The sequence below is a fragment of the Neodiprion pinetum genome, chromosome 7, assembly GCF_021155775.2.
Source record: "Neodiprion pinetum isolate iyNeoPine1 chromosome 7, iyNeoPine1.2, whole genome shotgun sequence".
In the NCBI taxonomy this organism is placed as follows: Eukaryota; Metazoa; Arthropoda; class Insecta; order Hymenoptera; family Diprionidae; genus Neodiprion; species Neodiprion pinetum.
In genome coordinates this window covers 3276313-3293562 of record NC_060238.1, presented here as the reverse complement: position 1 = coordinate 3293562, position 17250 = coordinate 3276313, and the positions used below count along the sequence as shown (strand labels likewise).

The following is a 17250-nucleotide window of genomic DNA, read 5'->3' as shown; positions in this document are numbered from 1 at the left end:
AGTTCATATATTTTTTCAGAAACAAATTTATACATTTTTTGGTTATTCAGAATTTTTCTTTCGAAACTTTTTCATTTTGCTGCCAATTCGTATCATTTTCAGATTTTTCACTCGGCCGTTTTCGAGATCATTGGGAAAGTTTGTCGAATAGATCGACGGACTCTTTTCTATTCTTGTTGATGAAAATTATCGTGAAAAAACTGTTTATCCCATCTATTTTTGATTTTTGAAATTTTTATTCCTTCTATCTTTGTTACAATCCACGAAAACTTTTGCCCAAAAAATAACACCGCCAACTTTGAGGTTTTCAATACAGAGGAAGAGAGAAAAAATTTCCGGAAGAATGAAAATATCTTTCTTTTTTTTTTTTTTTTGTCAAGAATCTTTCGACGTTTTTTTATTCTCTTTTTATTCGGCCCCATTTTGATTAGTTTATCATGTTTACTACTGGTATTATATTATTGTTATTATTATTGTTACTGCTTTAAATACTATATGATATTGTATAAATAGAATAATGTTATACAAGCTTAACGCTTATAGGTGTGTATACATATGACGTATACGTATTGTAAGTACATACTTGAACAATTTCTCGGCACTAACTTTTTTGTGTTTCGCGTGATTTTAAACACTTATTTTTTTTTTTTTTTAATCTATTTTCAGACTGTGTTTTCGTTAGTTTTTTTTCCAAAAGTATGATTAAATCTACAGTAATAAATTACCGACGTACAATTAGTAATAACGATTATAATTATAATAATGGCACTTTGAGATTCAAGAACTTTTATATCCTAGACAATTATATATATACGTATCCTGTATCCACGTTACATATATTAAGGTAAGTACCAAATACAAATGATCCTAATAGAATTATTTCGCGTTTATGTAACGATAATATTTACGCTATTTCTAATGTAATAATAATGGAAATTAAGTAACGAGGAAAAATTCGTCAGTGAGTATAAAATATTAATTATTTATAATATGTATTAGATAAATTTGATTCTATAAACAATACTATGAATTTATACAACGATTATTATTATACTTATACGTATTTATGCTATCCAAAATACGTGCCAAGGCTTTAATTTTAATTGTCATTATCAGGCTGAATACATGCTGTGAGAAACGGTATTATTATAAAGTTTAAATAATACGTGGAATTTATAATTAATTTGTAAAAAGATCTGCGTTATTTTCTACCGTAATAATTGTTTTATCAAAACTAGACAAGAGAAAAAAGTCGTCTAATTTCATTCCTATTTTCACTGTATTATTCTTATATTAGTATACCTAGAAACGGCTATATTGCAAGTTATGTACCCTGATTTGTATAACCTAGAGATGAGAATACGTTGTTCGAAGTAACACAAAACGCTTTCGACAAAAATGTTTGATATTGAAAACAGACAAATAAAAAAAAAAATAATAAAAAACAATACTGTTAATGATAAATGAGCAAGGATTACGAGACTAAAATATTCAATGCACATATTCGCCTCGGAGGATAGAGAAAAAAAAAAGATCTGCGCTGTTTTACGTACGATAAGTTATTGTACATTATACAGAATTTTCAAATCGACCACGTGTATATATACAAACACATAGATGTGTGTATAAGTATAAACTGTAATAAATTATATATGGAGGGGGTTTAAGTACAATTGCAAATGAGAAAAGTACAATATAATATATATATAAGCTATTGGTTCGGACTATGAAAAAAAGAATCGGGTAGAATTCGTTAGATTTGTCAGGACTTGTATTCACAGGGCTGCAGGTAAGTAGAAAGTCATCAACTTGACTGTATGGGAATATATTTGAATTCGAATAAGTGGCACAAATTGTTTAAAAGATTTGAATTGAACGACTGACTTGAATTGTAATTTGAACTGTATCAAGTTACTTGAATTGAAATACAGTGACTTTGGAATTGTGGAACTGATTTGCGTCGAAATGATAGACTTGAATCCCGATTCGAATTGAAATAATTTACTTGAAGAAAATACTGGTGACGTGAATTTAACAAACAGTGACTTGAATTGAAAACCCTTGATTGCGATTTAAATGAAACGCTGATTGAAAAAGACTCGAATCTTGAATCAAACGATGTACTTGGGTTGGAAAAAGAAAAAAAAAAGAAATGAGTTGAATAGAAATTGCAGCAACGGTAAGTAACTTGAATTACAAAACGTGAGTTACACTGAAGTAAGGCACTTGAATTGAAAAAACAAAAAAAAAAATTCAGTGACTTTAATTGCAAAAATTCAATCACACAATGTACTGGGGTTGAAAAAAAGAAATGAGTTGAATTGAAGTTGTAGCAATGGTAAGTAGTAACTTGAATTGCAAAACGTGGATTACGTTGAAGTAAGGCACTTGAATTGGAAAAAAAGAATTCAGTGACTTGAGTTGCAAAAATTCAAAGAATGCACTTGGGTTGGAAAAAAAAAAAAGAAAAAAGAAACGAGTTGAATTGAAATTATAACGACGATAAGTAACCTGACTTACGAAAAGTGGGTTACACTGAGGTAATTTACTCGATATGAAAAAGTTTATTAAAATTGTATCGGTAATGGAGTTTAATTGACAATGAGAACAAGACAGGAAAAAAAAACAATGCAATACCTAAACTTGACTTGAATCAAGAAACCTAATCGAGGCACAGGGAGAAGAGTCATTAGCTATAACGAACCAAGCGATCGAAAATGTGTTGAAATGTGAAAATAAGCTGGCAAAAATATGACAATGACTCACGACCAGCCCTGATATAAAAGAACCCAAAATCGACAACATAACTAGACTCCAATTGTCGTATCCGTGATTTGAATACTACGGTAATAAATTCGATGATTATTAACTAAAGATCCGTAACAGGTCCGGAACTGTTCAAGCTGGTAGTAAAGTTTATTGAACCGCAATTATCGCTGGTACCAGTCATTTTATTATTAGCATTCACTGCCGTAGGCATTTTGGGGCGTGGTTCAAAAACGGAGGATTCGTCACCCGATGAAGAATTGTTAAGACTAATCGAGCTGACCGGTGAACGGGGATCGGCACTGCTGCTGTTTCCGTCAGAAATCGTCGTCGTCGTCGTCGTCGTCTCGTGGATGTTATCGTTCATCGAAGTTGCAGTCATCGTCGTCGACGACGATGTAACGAGATGCCTGATACCGGGACCCGCTTCGATATCTTCGACGCTAGAACCGTTCGTCTTCTTCCGAAGTATTCCGACCAATTGTTCCAGTCTATAGTGATAAAAATCACACGGGGCGATTATGGGGCCCCATTTTTTTTCCATCATTATTTCGGATTTTTTGTTTTTTTCTTTTTTTTTTTGTTTTGCTCTCTGCTTTTCATTACCGTCAAGTGTTATATTCTCGGTTTTATCACGTTTTATTTTCGATTACTTGTAATGTTAATATAGTTACGATGTAGATTATTTCTGCCTTGTTTCTCTTTCTTTCTTTCTTTCTTCATACGTTATTAAAGCGAATTGGTGAAAGAAAAAAAAAAAAACGACTTTCATAAATCGGTACGGACAAATTTTTGAAAAACGAAATTGCGTAACAACACGTAGTTTAATATTACCGAAAGGAAAACAGAAAAAGAGATAAGACAAAGTAAACTCTCTTTTTCCTTTGATATGTAAAAAAAAAATGCAGTAGATAAAAATTTCCCTGATATTAAGGAACAATGTTGTTACGATTATCGACAAAATTTTCACTTTTCAGCTCAGTGTGAAATTTTGCGAAAGATTTGAAAATTTGGTAAACGTTAGAGTGAAAGAAAATTTTATCTCACCAAACAGTATCTTCATCCTAAGCGATAACGATGGAAACGATGGAACAGTCCAATTCGATAAAATACCTTAAAAATTGAAGATCTGATTATGCGATATTATTACCGATTAATAAGAAATGGCAAATAAAATTTTTGACGTTATTACATATTTCGCGTTAAACAATTTTCACGCGAGATGAAAAAAAAAAAGAGAGAAAGAATTAGAGACGCTTGCTGCAGTAATTTTCACGATATGTAAGTATTATCACACATATGTGTATAGTATAAGCATTTATATTATTTTACAGCGTTTAGTATATAGTTAAAACACATTATTATAGATAGTATAATCACTAATGCATGCATATTTATGTACATACACACACAAACACACGCATACACGGCACTGTTGAAACAAACACAAACATTTACATTAAACTGAAAATTTTTTCTATCACGCGAAAAATGTGCAAAAAAAAAAAAAAGTCCGACGTCAATTCGCATGTAAAAACAATTTTATTTTGAAAATTTAACAAGATTTATTAACTTTTCTAATGAAACTACATCTTTTATTGAATGTATTATGCATAGATGTGATTTTTTCAGAACTGAACTATCAAAAACTTGATGAAATCCGAGAGATTCTTTTCGTACAAACAGAGAATCGCCAAAAGAATTGAGATATTCTTAGCAATTTTTGTGAAGGCAGAAAACAAATTTTTACCCATCAAAATATAAACATACAAGCGAATTATTACTTTCAACAGCGCAACGCTACGAAATGTACAATAACGTATCGTATATATACACATATAATTACAATAAAAACTCAAGCCAATATACATTTAGATAAGATATTATATACAAAACACGCAAGAAAAATAATTAAGCATGCAGCGTGTATAATATTGAACACAATGCAAAGAAAGATGGAAATGAACGAATGATATATTTAAAAAAAAAAACCTACGTGCTTTGTTTTGGTTTTTTTGGTTTTGACGGGTCGTATGTACAGTAGAGGTAGGTTGAGCCCCCAGCAACAATATACCATATATGTAAATCGTTTTCTTTGTTTTTGTGATTTTTTTTTCCTCTGTCTTTTTCTAGTGTTTAATTAAATAGCGCCATTGTAAATAATAGTCGAATTGAAGACCCATTTTATGGATGAAAAAGTGTGTGTGTGTGTGTGTATATATATACGTGTAATGAAAATTTGATTTTTTGTCAGGATAAAGTTGGATAAGATGGTTGGAATGTGGAAATATTTTGAACCGCGATAAACGGAACAAAGTCAATTTGCTTGTTCAATAAGTTTGACTTTGCATTGTATTTTATAAATTTCGAAAAATCGTATCCGGATTTCTTAAGACTTATACAACTAACGTTCTAAATTAATCGTTCCAATAGTATGATTTATAGATACACCGAAAATCGCGTAATTAACTAACTCGTCGATTATTTTATTTATTTTTTTTTTTTTTAATTAATACATTTTTTTATAAAAATATGATTGCTTCAGTTTTTTCGTTTATACAATTACAGTAACGTCGCGAAATAATGAAATTCAAAATTCGAGAACGTATGTCAAAGTTTGTTGATGTATTTTTCTAAATCGTCACTGTTTAAAAAGGCGCATAAAAACAAAAAAAAGAAACTTCGATTATCGAAATTCGGCAATTTTTATCAAATTTTCAACATATCAACCGAAAATTACATCTACGTCGGTCTTTTATCAGTATAAGCAATTTTTTACGTTAAATAATTTTTTAGTGATTGAAGCTAAAAAATGTATACGCATTGTCAGATGAAAAATATTCAAATGTTTTCCTTAATTTTCAGAGATTATTCAGTTGATTTGTGAAAATCAGGAATTCGATGATCAGGCTAAATCCTTTCTAACAATAATGAGTTCTCTAATATCCCTGTTTCTCTATATATAAGCAGTGGTGTAAGTCGCCTTTGTCGGTGGAGGTTTGAGGCCTTTTGAATTAATAATCCTAACCGAGCATGCCGGTTTCTTAACGATATTAACACGCCCGAAAGATTTCCCATCGACAACAGCAACTTCCGGGATATCGACGATGCGGTCATTGGGGGTGAAATTTTTCGCCCGAAGTCCCTGATGCAAGCCGATGATATCCGGTGATTTTCGATCATCCGTTTCGTCGTTAAAAAATTCCTGATCGTTACAGTCCTGCATACACTCGTCAAAGACAGCGCGTATCGCGTCATTTGTTATTACGGGATCGTTATTGCAGGAGCCGTCGATCTTCATCGGGGTTGAAGTAGAATTTATAAAATCATTTTTGGCCGATATATTATCATCGATCTCGTGTTTAAAAAGTAAAAAATCGGCGCCGATTTCTGCCTCAAAAATCGGTTTAAACTTTGCTAAAGTATTTTCGTTATTCGGTGGATTATTTTGGCACAATTTCAAGTCGATCGGAGAAAAATCGGTAACGTGATCGGTATCGGGATCGGTATCGGGATCGGTATCGTTTTTCTGGGATGCTAAAGGTGCGGTTGCGTGATCGGTGTTACTGGTTATGACTGCAGAGTGTTGCGGTTGCGATGACTGTGTTACTGTGGTATAATTATGCGTGGTGATGATTTTTGTTTTGGTGACGTGATGGTTGTCAGGCGTGACAGATCTTGGTGAAGCTGCAGCTACTTCGGCGTTTTTTACTACGCACTTTGATGCCTGATTTTGGGCCTTATTTCTCGATGCCATCGCCTCCTGTAGCTCCCGACGCAAGGCCAGCGTCTCTTCTTCGAGTGCGACTATCTCCTGACCCTCGTCGCTATATAATTGGGTTACAATAAATTCCAAAGGTATCAAAAATAACAACGCTATTCGCGGTGATTCGAGTCGGCCGTAAGATTTTAGATCAAATTCGGGTTTAAACCGGTAACCGATTCCGTGATTATTTTTCATTTTTTACTTTGTTCATGATTTCCGAAAAAAAACAACAAAACTCGGTTCCTATATTCGAAAATCAGAATTCACAATTTGACGATAAAATCGGTAAGAGTAAGATTGCAAATAAGATCGGTGAAATTTGTAAGAGAAAACTAATCGTGTTAAAATATATTACGATTCATTCTACGCACATATTATGCAGAAAAAAAATATATAAAAGTAAATCATTTTCATTTCCTAACGTTACTTCAATTATCATTATAATCGTAGATTAATCGGCATCTTATATGTCTTCCAACGATTAATCAGCTTATTACAGTGTCAAAAATAAATGCAGATGAAATGTAATGATCAATGAATCGATGCTCAAAATATTGGAGTGCCGGCAAGTGCGCAAATTTGTGCTGCACATCACTGCGTGAAAGTGTGTAAAAAATTTTTAAAATTGACAACAAGTTCTTATAAAAAAAATGCACGAACTGAAAATTCTTAAACTTGATCGAATTTCCCATTTGTGCAGTTTTGTGTATAATAATCAAATTGTGCGGATGGGGTATTTTTATTTTAATTATTCTGTATCATGATGATACTTTTTTCAAACTGTTTTGTATTAACATCTGGCCTCCGTATTTGATTTCAATAAGGCCTTGTTAACGAAAAACTTTTTTGCCCTAGAACGTTTTTTTTTTTTCTTCCTCTCTTCAACAATTAATACCAGCGATCAGAAAAAAAAATTCGTCCAGCTGAAAATTATACAACGCTTCTTTTTCCCAACTTGAACTATGTTCGGTAAAATTTTCCAAAAAACTATGGAAAACTCTTCGCAAAATCGTAAGTAATGAGATTTTGGTCGGACATGAAATTTGCTGACCATCGGTCGAAATGCGGACCGTTTAGCGTGGAATACCTCAAAAATAGATAAAGTCAATAAATATACGATACCGATATAATACGGCAAGATTTTTTCGTTGCAAAGTTTTATATTAATTAGAAATTCATTTCTCAATTGCAGTTTATTCACGTAGGTAATAATAATTATATTTCCGAACAATTGAAAAAAGAAAATCTGGAGACAAAAATCTCTGCTGATCGTTGAAAATTAAGAATCGCACGAAAATCGCAGGTATGTGAGAAAAAAAATTGTGTTTACAGTGTAGAAGAATAATCCAGTCAATGTATATGTATATTTGAAAAAAATATATAATATGACGCGTATGAATGATGTAAGTTACTCACTTAGCGCTTGATTTGAGGGCAGCTAATTCCTGCTCAACTTTGGCAAGCCGGACTTCAGTCTTTGTCTTCTCGTCAGTAATCCGCGCTAATTGATTCTGAGGAGCAAAAAAAAAAAAAAATTCAATATTTCTCATACGCGGACAGTGTGTGTTATGCCAGCTGATTCATTTCAACGGTTTTAACACCGACGACAGTGATCAAGATACTCGCATCAGGTCAAATTTCTAAAATAAAATTTCAAAATCATCTCCATTTTATGTACAGAAAATTGATTATCTAATCCAAAAATTTGTTGAACACAATTTGTAAAGAATCGTGGAAAGATTCGGTTACGAAATAAAATTGAAAACATAACAAGATATTTTTCATACCAATTAGCAATAAAAAAAAAAAAAAAAAAAAAAAAGGAAACAAACCGACAATATAATCGGTTCTTTCCGAATTCATTGAGAACTGAAATGATTTCTCGTTTCAAGTTTGACGATTTTGCAGTTTTTATTACATATAATATCTTTGTTTGTGCTTTTTTTTGTCTATACGGTTAAATATAAGATTGTAGTTTCAAAAATTATATTAAAAATCGACTCAACGAACTTGAGTCTGACTTTTAACGTCTAACTTCATCACTGTTCTGTTTTTTTTTTTGTTAATTAGGTACATCGCATGGTAAGTATAAATAACAAAGAAGAATACAAGATTTCGTCGTCGTATCACAAGTCTGGCAGACTGAGTAATTTAATAACCAACAAACCAAAATAATCCACGTACAGCAGGGTGGTCCTCATTTAGAATGTTAACGAATTTATTCCGTATCACCCCACCAAATCAACTATAAATAATTGAAAAACAATTCACAATTTTTTTCAGATTTTTATATCAACTGTAACCCGTGCCTGTGAGAGAAAGGATTTCCCAATTCAAAATACACGTGTTTCGGACACGTTCTTAGTATATATTTTACTGTAAGAGTAATAATGTTCGAAAAAATCTATGAATGCGAGGTTCTAGTGAGCATGAGTGCTACTGTCTGAGAAAAAATTCACATCATCATACCAGGTAACATATACAATTGCATTTCTTATAAATAAAAAGAAAAAGTCAAATTTCTAGGGTGTGCAATTCGTCGAGATCGGTTGGGACGATGATGTGAGTTTTTTCTCAGATAGTAGCACTAATACTCACTAAATCTTCGCAATTACAGATTGATTCGAACATCGTTACTCTTACAATAAAATATATGCTGAGAATGTATCCGAAACAATTGTATTTCAAATGGTGACACCCATCCATTCACAGGCACGGGTTAGAATTGATATAAAAATCTAAAAGAATTAGGAAATTATTTTTGAATTATTTATAGTTGATTTGGGGGATAATCTGAAAAAAAAAATCATCAACACCCTAAGTAAGGATCACCCTAACGTACAATGGATATATAAATGTACGAAATAATACGTGTTTGTAAAATTAAATACGGGAGAAATTGCAGCAGGGAGAATTTAGTGGCTATAATGTTGTAGGAGGTGATGCCCGATGGCGTGGGCAGCCATTGCCTTTCGGCTGATGAGGCTAATGGATGTTTGTAACCCGAGAACCCTGCGGAGAGATGAGAACCCGGCAAAGAGGAGAGGAGAGGAGAGGAGAAAGAGAAGAAGAGAGGACCGAGAGAAAGGCCTGCCTTTCCCTGACAGCCGCTAAGTGGCCGCATACCCGCCCTGTGCTCATGACGCCCGTCCCTGATGAAATCCCACCCCCGCCATATTTTTTGTTTGCCCCCCCCCCCCCCACCCATAACATCATACGACACCGAGCGTCCTTTTTGTTTTTTGTTTTCCGTTACACCCGTTATCATTGCGTATATCTCTCTACCTCTCTAACCTCTCCTTACACTGAGCAAAAAAATTTTTAGTTCCGGTTACCGCTCAGTCCTCAACTATTTTCATTTTTTACCAGAATCGAAAACATATAGTTCTAGGTATTAAAAGTGCCAAGTAAAAACCCCTGACACTCGAATTTAATTTAATATGCAACATCATGGAGTTTCGTAAATCCGAAATCGGATAATCATTTCGAAATTCTGAATTATATAAAATATGCGCAATTACTTATAAGATCTCAAAGAAATCCCGTGAATTCGATACAGGGTTTCTTTCTTTTCTAAATCCACAACAAAACAACAGAAATATGTTTGAAATTATTTCAAATCACGTAGCTACTATACATATGATTGAAAACAACTTGAAATCAAGCAATTTGTAGGAATGGCATGTAATTAAATGAATCTCGAGATGAGAATTAGTCAAGTCTGCGGATAAAATCAACTAAATTTCGAAATGACTGCACAGTTAAAGAATTGATTTGTTAATTATAATTTACCGAACATGACAAAGGAAATGTTACTTTTATTCAAAGAAACGTTATCCTATCGATCAGTAATTTGAAAAAAATTAATAAATAAATAACGTGCTCGGAACGATAATTTGTGTTTTTAGAAAATTTCTTTGAATGTAAGAAAAAAAACGTTTCTTTTGACATGTCATATTTGTTAGAATCAAAAAATTTTCTCTATATATTTATGTGCGTAGCGATCGGATAGACAATTTTTTGAGTCTCGACAGAGGTAGAAAAATCCTGCAGGCTGGCGGATTCTCAATGCGGGACAATATTTATAATATGAACCAACACAAGGCATAGAGCAGCACATAATACGTACAGATAATATAATAAAGAAGGATCGAAATAAGAGGTGCAGTGACGATGATGGCGGAGCTGAGTCGCCACCTGGCCATATTAAGTTGTCCTAATCAAACAGTCAGGAGAGAAAAGAGAGAGAGAAGAGGGGAGAGACTGCGAAGGGAGGAAGAGGGATAAAAATTGAGGGAGAGAAGGAGAGAGAGAGAGAGAGGCCGTTGTGCAAACACTGAAATTCGACTGTTCAGCGTTTTGGCCTTCTGTCATGGGAGGATGAATGCCAAAACAATATTCTCAGGGTAAGTATCATCTATCACGAATAGTTATGATGATTTTCAGGAAACTCCATCGTTTTCAGTGCGATTAAAAATTAGACTGAAGTTAGTAACGTCGGTATTTCGAAATATTGAAGGGTAATCTCTATTTTGCAATTTTTTTAGTAACCTTCAAGCGGCTAAGATTTGAAAATATGAATTACTTTTGCCTTGTTATAATTTACTGCATTTCAGATATTCCTAAAATTACGAAATACACGGCATTTCTGACATACGAATCAACGTTACTAACTTCAGAGTAATGATTGAAATTAAAACGAAAAGATTCGTCAAAGTTTGCAGGAATTTCCGGACTCATTCTGTGTACCGTCAGGTTATTTGAAAACAGAAATCAAACTTGTTTACCATGAAAATTATTTTTCGCAAGTCTGAAATTCAAAATGACGGATCAAAATCGGAAAAAAAAAGGTTTCACGATTAATGAAAGCAGATATACTGAGATTTTTGATAAAGTTAGAGATTGATCGGGTAAAAAATTATTCAACGCTACGTCACAAATTTCCTGTGTGCGTAGAATAATTAATTTCAGGGTAATTTTTAGATAGATAATTTTTTTACGCAGTTCCTCGCGTAGGATGAATAATTTGTTCAAAAAAGAAAGTTACAAGAGCCGTATTATACGCATAATTTTCGAGCTTTGCGAGCTACGATAAAATAGCGGTATAAAAATACGAATAATAAAGGATGTGAGAACACTTATAAAATGCTATACGAAAGTTTTTCCTTCTACCTGAAAATATAAAAGGGTCTTTACCCTAAGCGGATGGATCAAAGGTGCCGAACATGCAATATTTTCGCGTGTAAGGAAAATGTTTGGGTTTTTATTTTAAGGTGGCTTAGAGAGAGAATAAAAGACTGAGAGGAAGTACAATATAAAAAATAATACGAATGGGAAAACATCGGCAAAACAATTCAGGCTGATTCATGTAATACACACGATGTCAATTCGTAGGTCATATTTTAGTTTATCACTTAAAGGTGAAGGAATATTTTTAAATTGGTTAAAACTTATTGGATTCAATATTTTTTAACGAATAACGGGTTTTCCAGAACGAAATTGAAATACTACAGAGTCTAAACTATCAAAATTTTACAAAGAAATTGACATGAAATACGAAGCCAAATGAAAAGAACAACAAAAAAGCAGACAAAATAATAAGCAGCATTTCAAGAGATTTATAAAAATCGACAAATATATCAAATTTTGGATTTTATTTTTATTATTATTGAAAAAAAACAATTTGTTGTCTGCATCGATTGAGGAATTGAGCTATAAAATGTTTGTCGCGAAGAAGCTTAATTGATGAGTGTAAGATTGGGTACAATTTTTTTTGAAAAACACGACGAACATTCAAGCAGTATAAAGAAAGCTCTCCATAATTCACTATAAATTCAAAATTATCGGGAGATTTTCCGTAGGAAAGAAAAAGACGCTGAAAAAGGCACAAAGTGGAATAAAAAATGATAAAAATCTATGATTTTACCTTCAACTCATCCAATTCCGTCGTCGACGTATCGGGGATTGATGAAAATGGCTGTTTTTCGTTCATCATTGATTTTACTTTTGATATTAACGATTCCTCGCGTACTTTTGCCGCCTCTCTCATTTCCCTGACAATATCTGTGAACATAGATAGAAAAAATACCGTTGTTAGTAATTTAAAAATTGATATTAAAATGCAGTTTGTATCGAATCATATATTTGTAGAATCGTACTTTAATCACATATGTTTCTTTCTTATATCCTCGAGAACTTTCGATCGTTGCGATAAGCTAAATTATAATTATGATCGATATCTGTGACATAATTGATTTTGTCGATTTTGAAACTTTTTTTTGCCAAACTTATCAATTAGTATAATTTTTATCTCGTGAAGGGTTAACCTGACAACATTCCGGGTTGATAATCGGCGAAACTGCTTTGTTTTAATCTAGTCAATTCCATTTTCACAGTTTCTAGTTCGGCTTTGGTTTGATGAAGTTCTTTGAATAGCTGACTATTGCTCTCCTTCAATGCTGTCACCTGAAAAGTAATAAAAATAATTAAACAAAATTAAAATAAACTAAAATTATGTGAATAAATGAACGAGTGGTAAGTTTTTATCTTTTACATAATGACCGATCGATCAACCTTTCAAATCTCAGTTGTCAAGACACATGGAATCTAACTCTCAAGATTAATGCGACGATAAGATATCTAACGAATTCTCAATTGCCTTTGCTAACTCTGTAAAGCCTAGAACCTAATTAAGAGACTGCCAAACTTGAATTTACAAATTAATTGTATTCATTTTTAGAACTTCAATTTATTATATACAAGCTACTGTTATGATTCTCTAACATTTGAATTTGTGAAGAACGGCAAGAGTTGGTTAACGAATTGACGAGACTATTCATAATTTCACTATGGAACGACACAGCGAAATTACAACTGTCACTAGAGAAGCAGTCTTCCTGAACAACATGCCAATCTTGCTGTATTCCTGGTTAATTAAAATTCTGCGACAAGTATAAACCCTGAGAGAAAACACAAACAGCAAAATTCAGAGAAATCGACATGAAATTCTACCTGTTCGATCAGCGAAAGGACGAGTTTATTGCTTCTTCCAACAGTAGTACCAGAACTCCCGCTATCAATTGATTCCGAGTCATCGCTCTTTCCAAATTTAGGTATTTCGAGAGGTCCAAGTCCAGGATCGGAGTACCTCCTATGTTCAGATCCTAATTCTTGAGCAGCGACGCCATTTTGGATGTTAGCAGCAGGCGGCAGGCTGGTGTAATCCCCGTTTTGATAGCCAACGCCTGTCGAATAGCCGACGTTATTCTCTTGCAGGCTTGAATATCCGTTGAGATGGTTGAACGGCGGCGTCGTTTTTCCTCCTAAGATGCCGGATGCACCCTGAGCGTGATTTTGCCTCCCCCTGCCTTGATAGCTGTGATAACTGGGCCTCGGCACTGGCTGAAAGAGCTGATACATGGGCGGCAAGGAAACGGGCTCCATTGCGTAGGTCAGAGGCATCGGTGAATAGCCGCAAACTGCTGGATCCGAAGCGGCTGTGAAGAGTCGCTGGCTGTTTTGGGTAGCCCGTAGTTGTTGCTGGAGCGGCGACTGTTGCCAATAAATTTTACCGTAGTCCGTCTGAGCTGCGGAATTCGCGAGCGCAGAGATGTAGCTTTTTTGCTGTGAGTTTAATTGCTGCTGCTCCTGCTGTTGGCGCGACTCAACACATTGCGATAATTCACCTGTCTGAGGCGAGCTTCCGGTTCGCTTTTTGCTATTTCGTCGTTTACTTTTTTTGATATAATAGCGATTATTATGATAATTATGCGAGTTATTGCTGTTGCTGTTGGCAGTGTTGCTGCTGTGACCTGATTTTTGTTGAGATGTTTGATCTCGACGACTGTCAGCTGGTCTGTAAAAATTATTTTTTTCTTCTTGGTATATAATTAATTGTTGTTTTACTGGGCGTTCTTGTTGTTCTTCGATTGCAATTCAATTTCCGGGTCTTTTTGGATCGGTTTTGGGTATTTCACTTGCAGTTTTTGGTTAATATTTGGATTTCTGAGTAGGTCTTTTGCTGGTTTTCAATTGCACGAATGAATTTAATGTTGCATGGAACTTAGGTTTCCAAGCCGCTCTTGCATCGCTTTTGGGTTGTTTTTGCACTGTTGCATGCACATGTCAAAAAAACCCATCCCATTTGTAAAACTTCTTTCTCTACTTTTAAATGGCTACATACAAGAGAGAACAAAGGGTCTTTTATTCTCAAAAGCAAATACAGTACGAACTATATAGTAATCTTTCAATGTCACCCGATTGAAAAAAATCAGTACACAAACAGCGGGACTAAGAATCGAAACAATCGCTTCTAACTGCAGATCGAAACTGATAACCAAAAGTTTTAAAACCTACTGAAAATCTTCGACAATTAGTCAATTCCTAATGACATAAATGCTATAAAAATTCAGCGCTGGTTGACGTTTTCTTTTATAAATCTTACTTAAGATCTTTGAATCGAGTAAAAAAAAAAAAAACAAATAACAACACGCCATCCGAGAATCGTGACTTTCATTGGATCTCGTTTTAAATGAGTATAAAATTGTCAGAGGATACAAAAGCGCAGCATTGTCGCAAAGGAAATCAATTTTACAGACGAAAATCGTCAATGCTGAATATTATACAAGTGTACAATGCTAGAAATTGTTCTACAAAGATGCACGTCAGAGTCTAGAACCTAATGCAAAAAAGAGATTGACCCTCTGCCAAGTGGTTATGACATATACAGACCTGGGAAAAAGGAATACGAGGAGAGGACGATCGAAAGAGGGATTCAAGGGATAAATAGAACGACAGCGTCGATGCCAATTAGCATAATTCAAACGATACTTAACCTTTTATCCATCGTTGTCGTTATTGTTGCCTCTGTTTATAAACTGCGGTGATTCGTTGCCGCTTTTCACTTGTTTACTTGTCAGTCGACAAACAGAGGATGAGTCGCGAATCAGATCAAATTTTTCGTGTAAAAACGGGACATTTCATCTCTCCAAGGAAATAAGAGAACGGAACTAGTACCGATCCTGACCTGTCGCTGTTTATGCTCCTGCTGGTGCTGATGCTGATGCTAATGGCACCACGGAGTCAAAACTCGACTGAACTCACCAAAATCACCGCCGCCATGTTGTATTGCCCCTGTCACGTGGTAGCACCATTTTCAAGTTTCGAGAATTCGTCGTGTTAAGTGATCGCAGCGCCCTACCGGTGACCGCGAGTCGAAGCTTTGAAAAGAGTCTGACTCTGATTCAAATTATTCCATAACGCGAATTAATAAAAATGAATAAAAGACGATAAAAAAAAATAAAAAATGGCAAACCTCGTGTTTTCTCGGTGTATGAACCATGGAGCAATATAGATAAAGTATCGTTCGATGGTTTGATCCGGAAACAATTTCAGATATATTTGGAACAGGATACCAGGATAGTCTTTCGGAAAAAAATTTCAAACATGGGCCGATGATTTTCAAAATCGGCTAAAACCGACATTATTCACGTTGGCGCGTCGGAAAACGGAATGAACACAGCAACGGAACAACGGAAATACAACAAAAATAACATAAATATTGCAGCTCCGAAATATATTAGCTGCGATTTGTAAATGCAGGACAGACTTGAATATTTGTTCAGATTTAAAAATATAAGTCAGCATCTTGTGTGACGTTGAATTGAAACAAATTAATAAGGACCCGTAGGTTTGATAAATTACGATAGGATTGTACCAGAGTTACATCATAGGATTATATCGTACGCATTCGTAATCGTAGGAAAATCAGCCTTACATGCGATGGACAGCCGCAAAAATAAATGTAAATAGTATAGTTAATTCACATAAGTACACAGTGATAAACACAGTGGTATATAAATGTCGCAATGAAAAATTTAGCATGTTAAATTTACAAAGTATTGAAAATGATTTTGTTCTTTATATTATATAAATATGCGGTAACTCACGGACATATTATAGTTATTTTCAGATCGACGATGAAATTGATGACTCTCGACCTGTGGTTACTTCTCAATACTCGACTCATAGTTAATTTCCTTACAAAAACCTTCAGCTCCCTGATCCAGATCTTATCCATAATGGCTCTAGGAGCAGGTATCGCAGCAAAAGCTTGTATCTATTTGAATGATGAAATTTTCGTTGGAACGATATCTTACATTCTACATAAAATATGTACAAAAAAATGTCTTCATCATTTAACGCTGATTTCACCTCAGTCCAGAAGAAAGTAAAAGAATGATAAGAGGAAAAGAAAATCCAACTTTTTTCACAATTATATTTTCTTCTCTTTTCTTCACTGATAACTACCCAAGTTGGATGAGATTTCATGACAACGTATTGCAAATGAATCAGAAGTAATTCATCAATTTTGGTGACGAGAAGAAAATTTTTCGAAACAGTCAGCATAGATTTGAGATTAAAAAAAAGAACACACAAACAAAGATTAAACTTAATGTTAATATTTTGAAATAGGTATATTAATAGCGTACACATTGGTGCATGTGAAAATTGACGTGTCGATGTATCCCGAAGAGCATCCCTATGGCAAGGTGGTAAAATCGAGCGACGAGGAGCTCATTGGCATTGGGATGACTTCGACAGAGTCAAATTTGCTGCTAGAACGAGAACTAGCGAGTCTCAAGAACCAGGCGCTCAACATTGAAATGAGCTTGATAAAAATGGTGATGAATTTTACATATTTAGCAATTAATAATTGA

The 17250-nt window shown here is 34.2% G+C and overlaps 1 protein-coding gene across 3 annotated transcripts; it reads right to left on the bottom strand.

The window, feature by feature from the left end:
* Positions 1–293: 293 nt before the first annotated feature.
* Positions 294–15650, bottom strand: LOC124223119 (uncharacterized). Of its 3 annotated transcripts, XM_046634842.2 has the most exons (7): positions 15367–15650; positions 13544–14387; positions 12859–12997; positions 12459–12595; positions 7949–8043; positions 6486–6593; positions 294–3257 (listed from the first exon to the last, which is right to left on the bottom strand). In XM_046634842.2, exons 1-7 carry the CDS (start codon positions 15375–15377, stop codon positions 2870–2872), a joined length of 1722 nt encoding a protein of 573 aa, XP_046490798.1. In that variant the 5' UTR covers positions 15378–15650; the 3' UTR covers positions 294–2869. The 3 variants fall into 3 exon arrangements, with proteins under 3 accessions (XP_046490798.1, XP_046490799.1, XP_046490797.1); XM_046634843.2 differs by lacking the exon at positions 6486–6593; XM_046634841.2 differs by lacking the exon at positions 294–3257 and having other exon boundaries at positions 4840–6593.
* Between the last annotated feature and the right edge of the window lie 1600 nt (positions 15651–17250).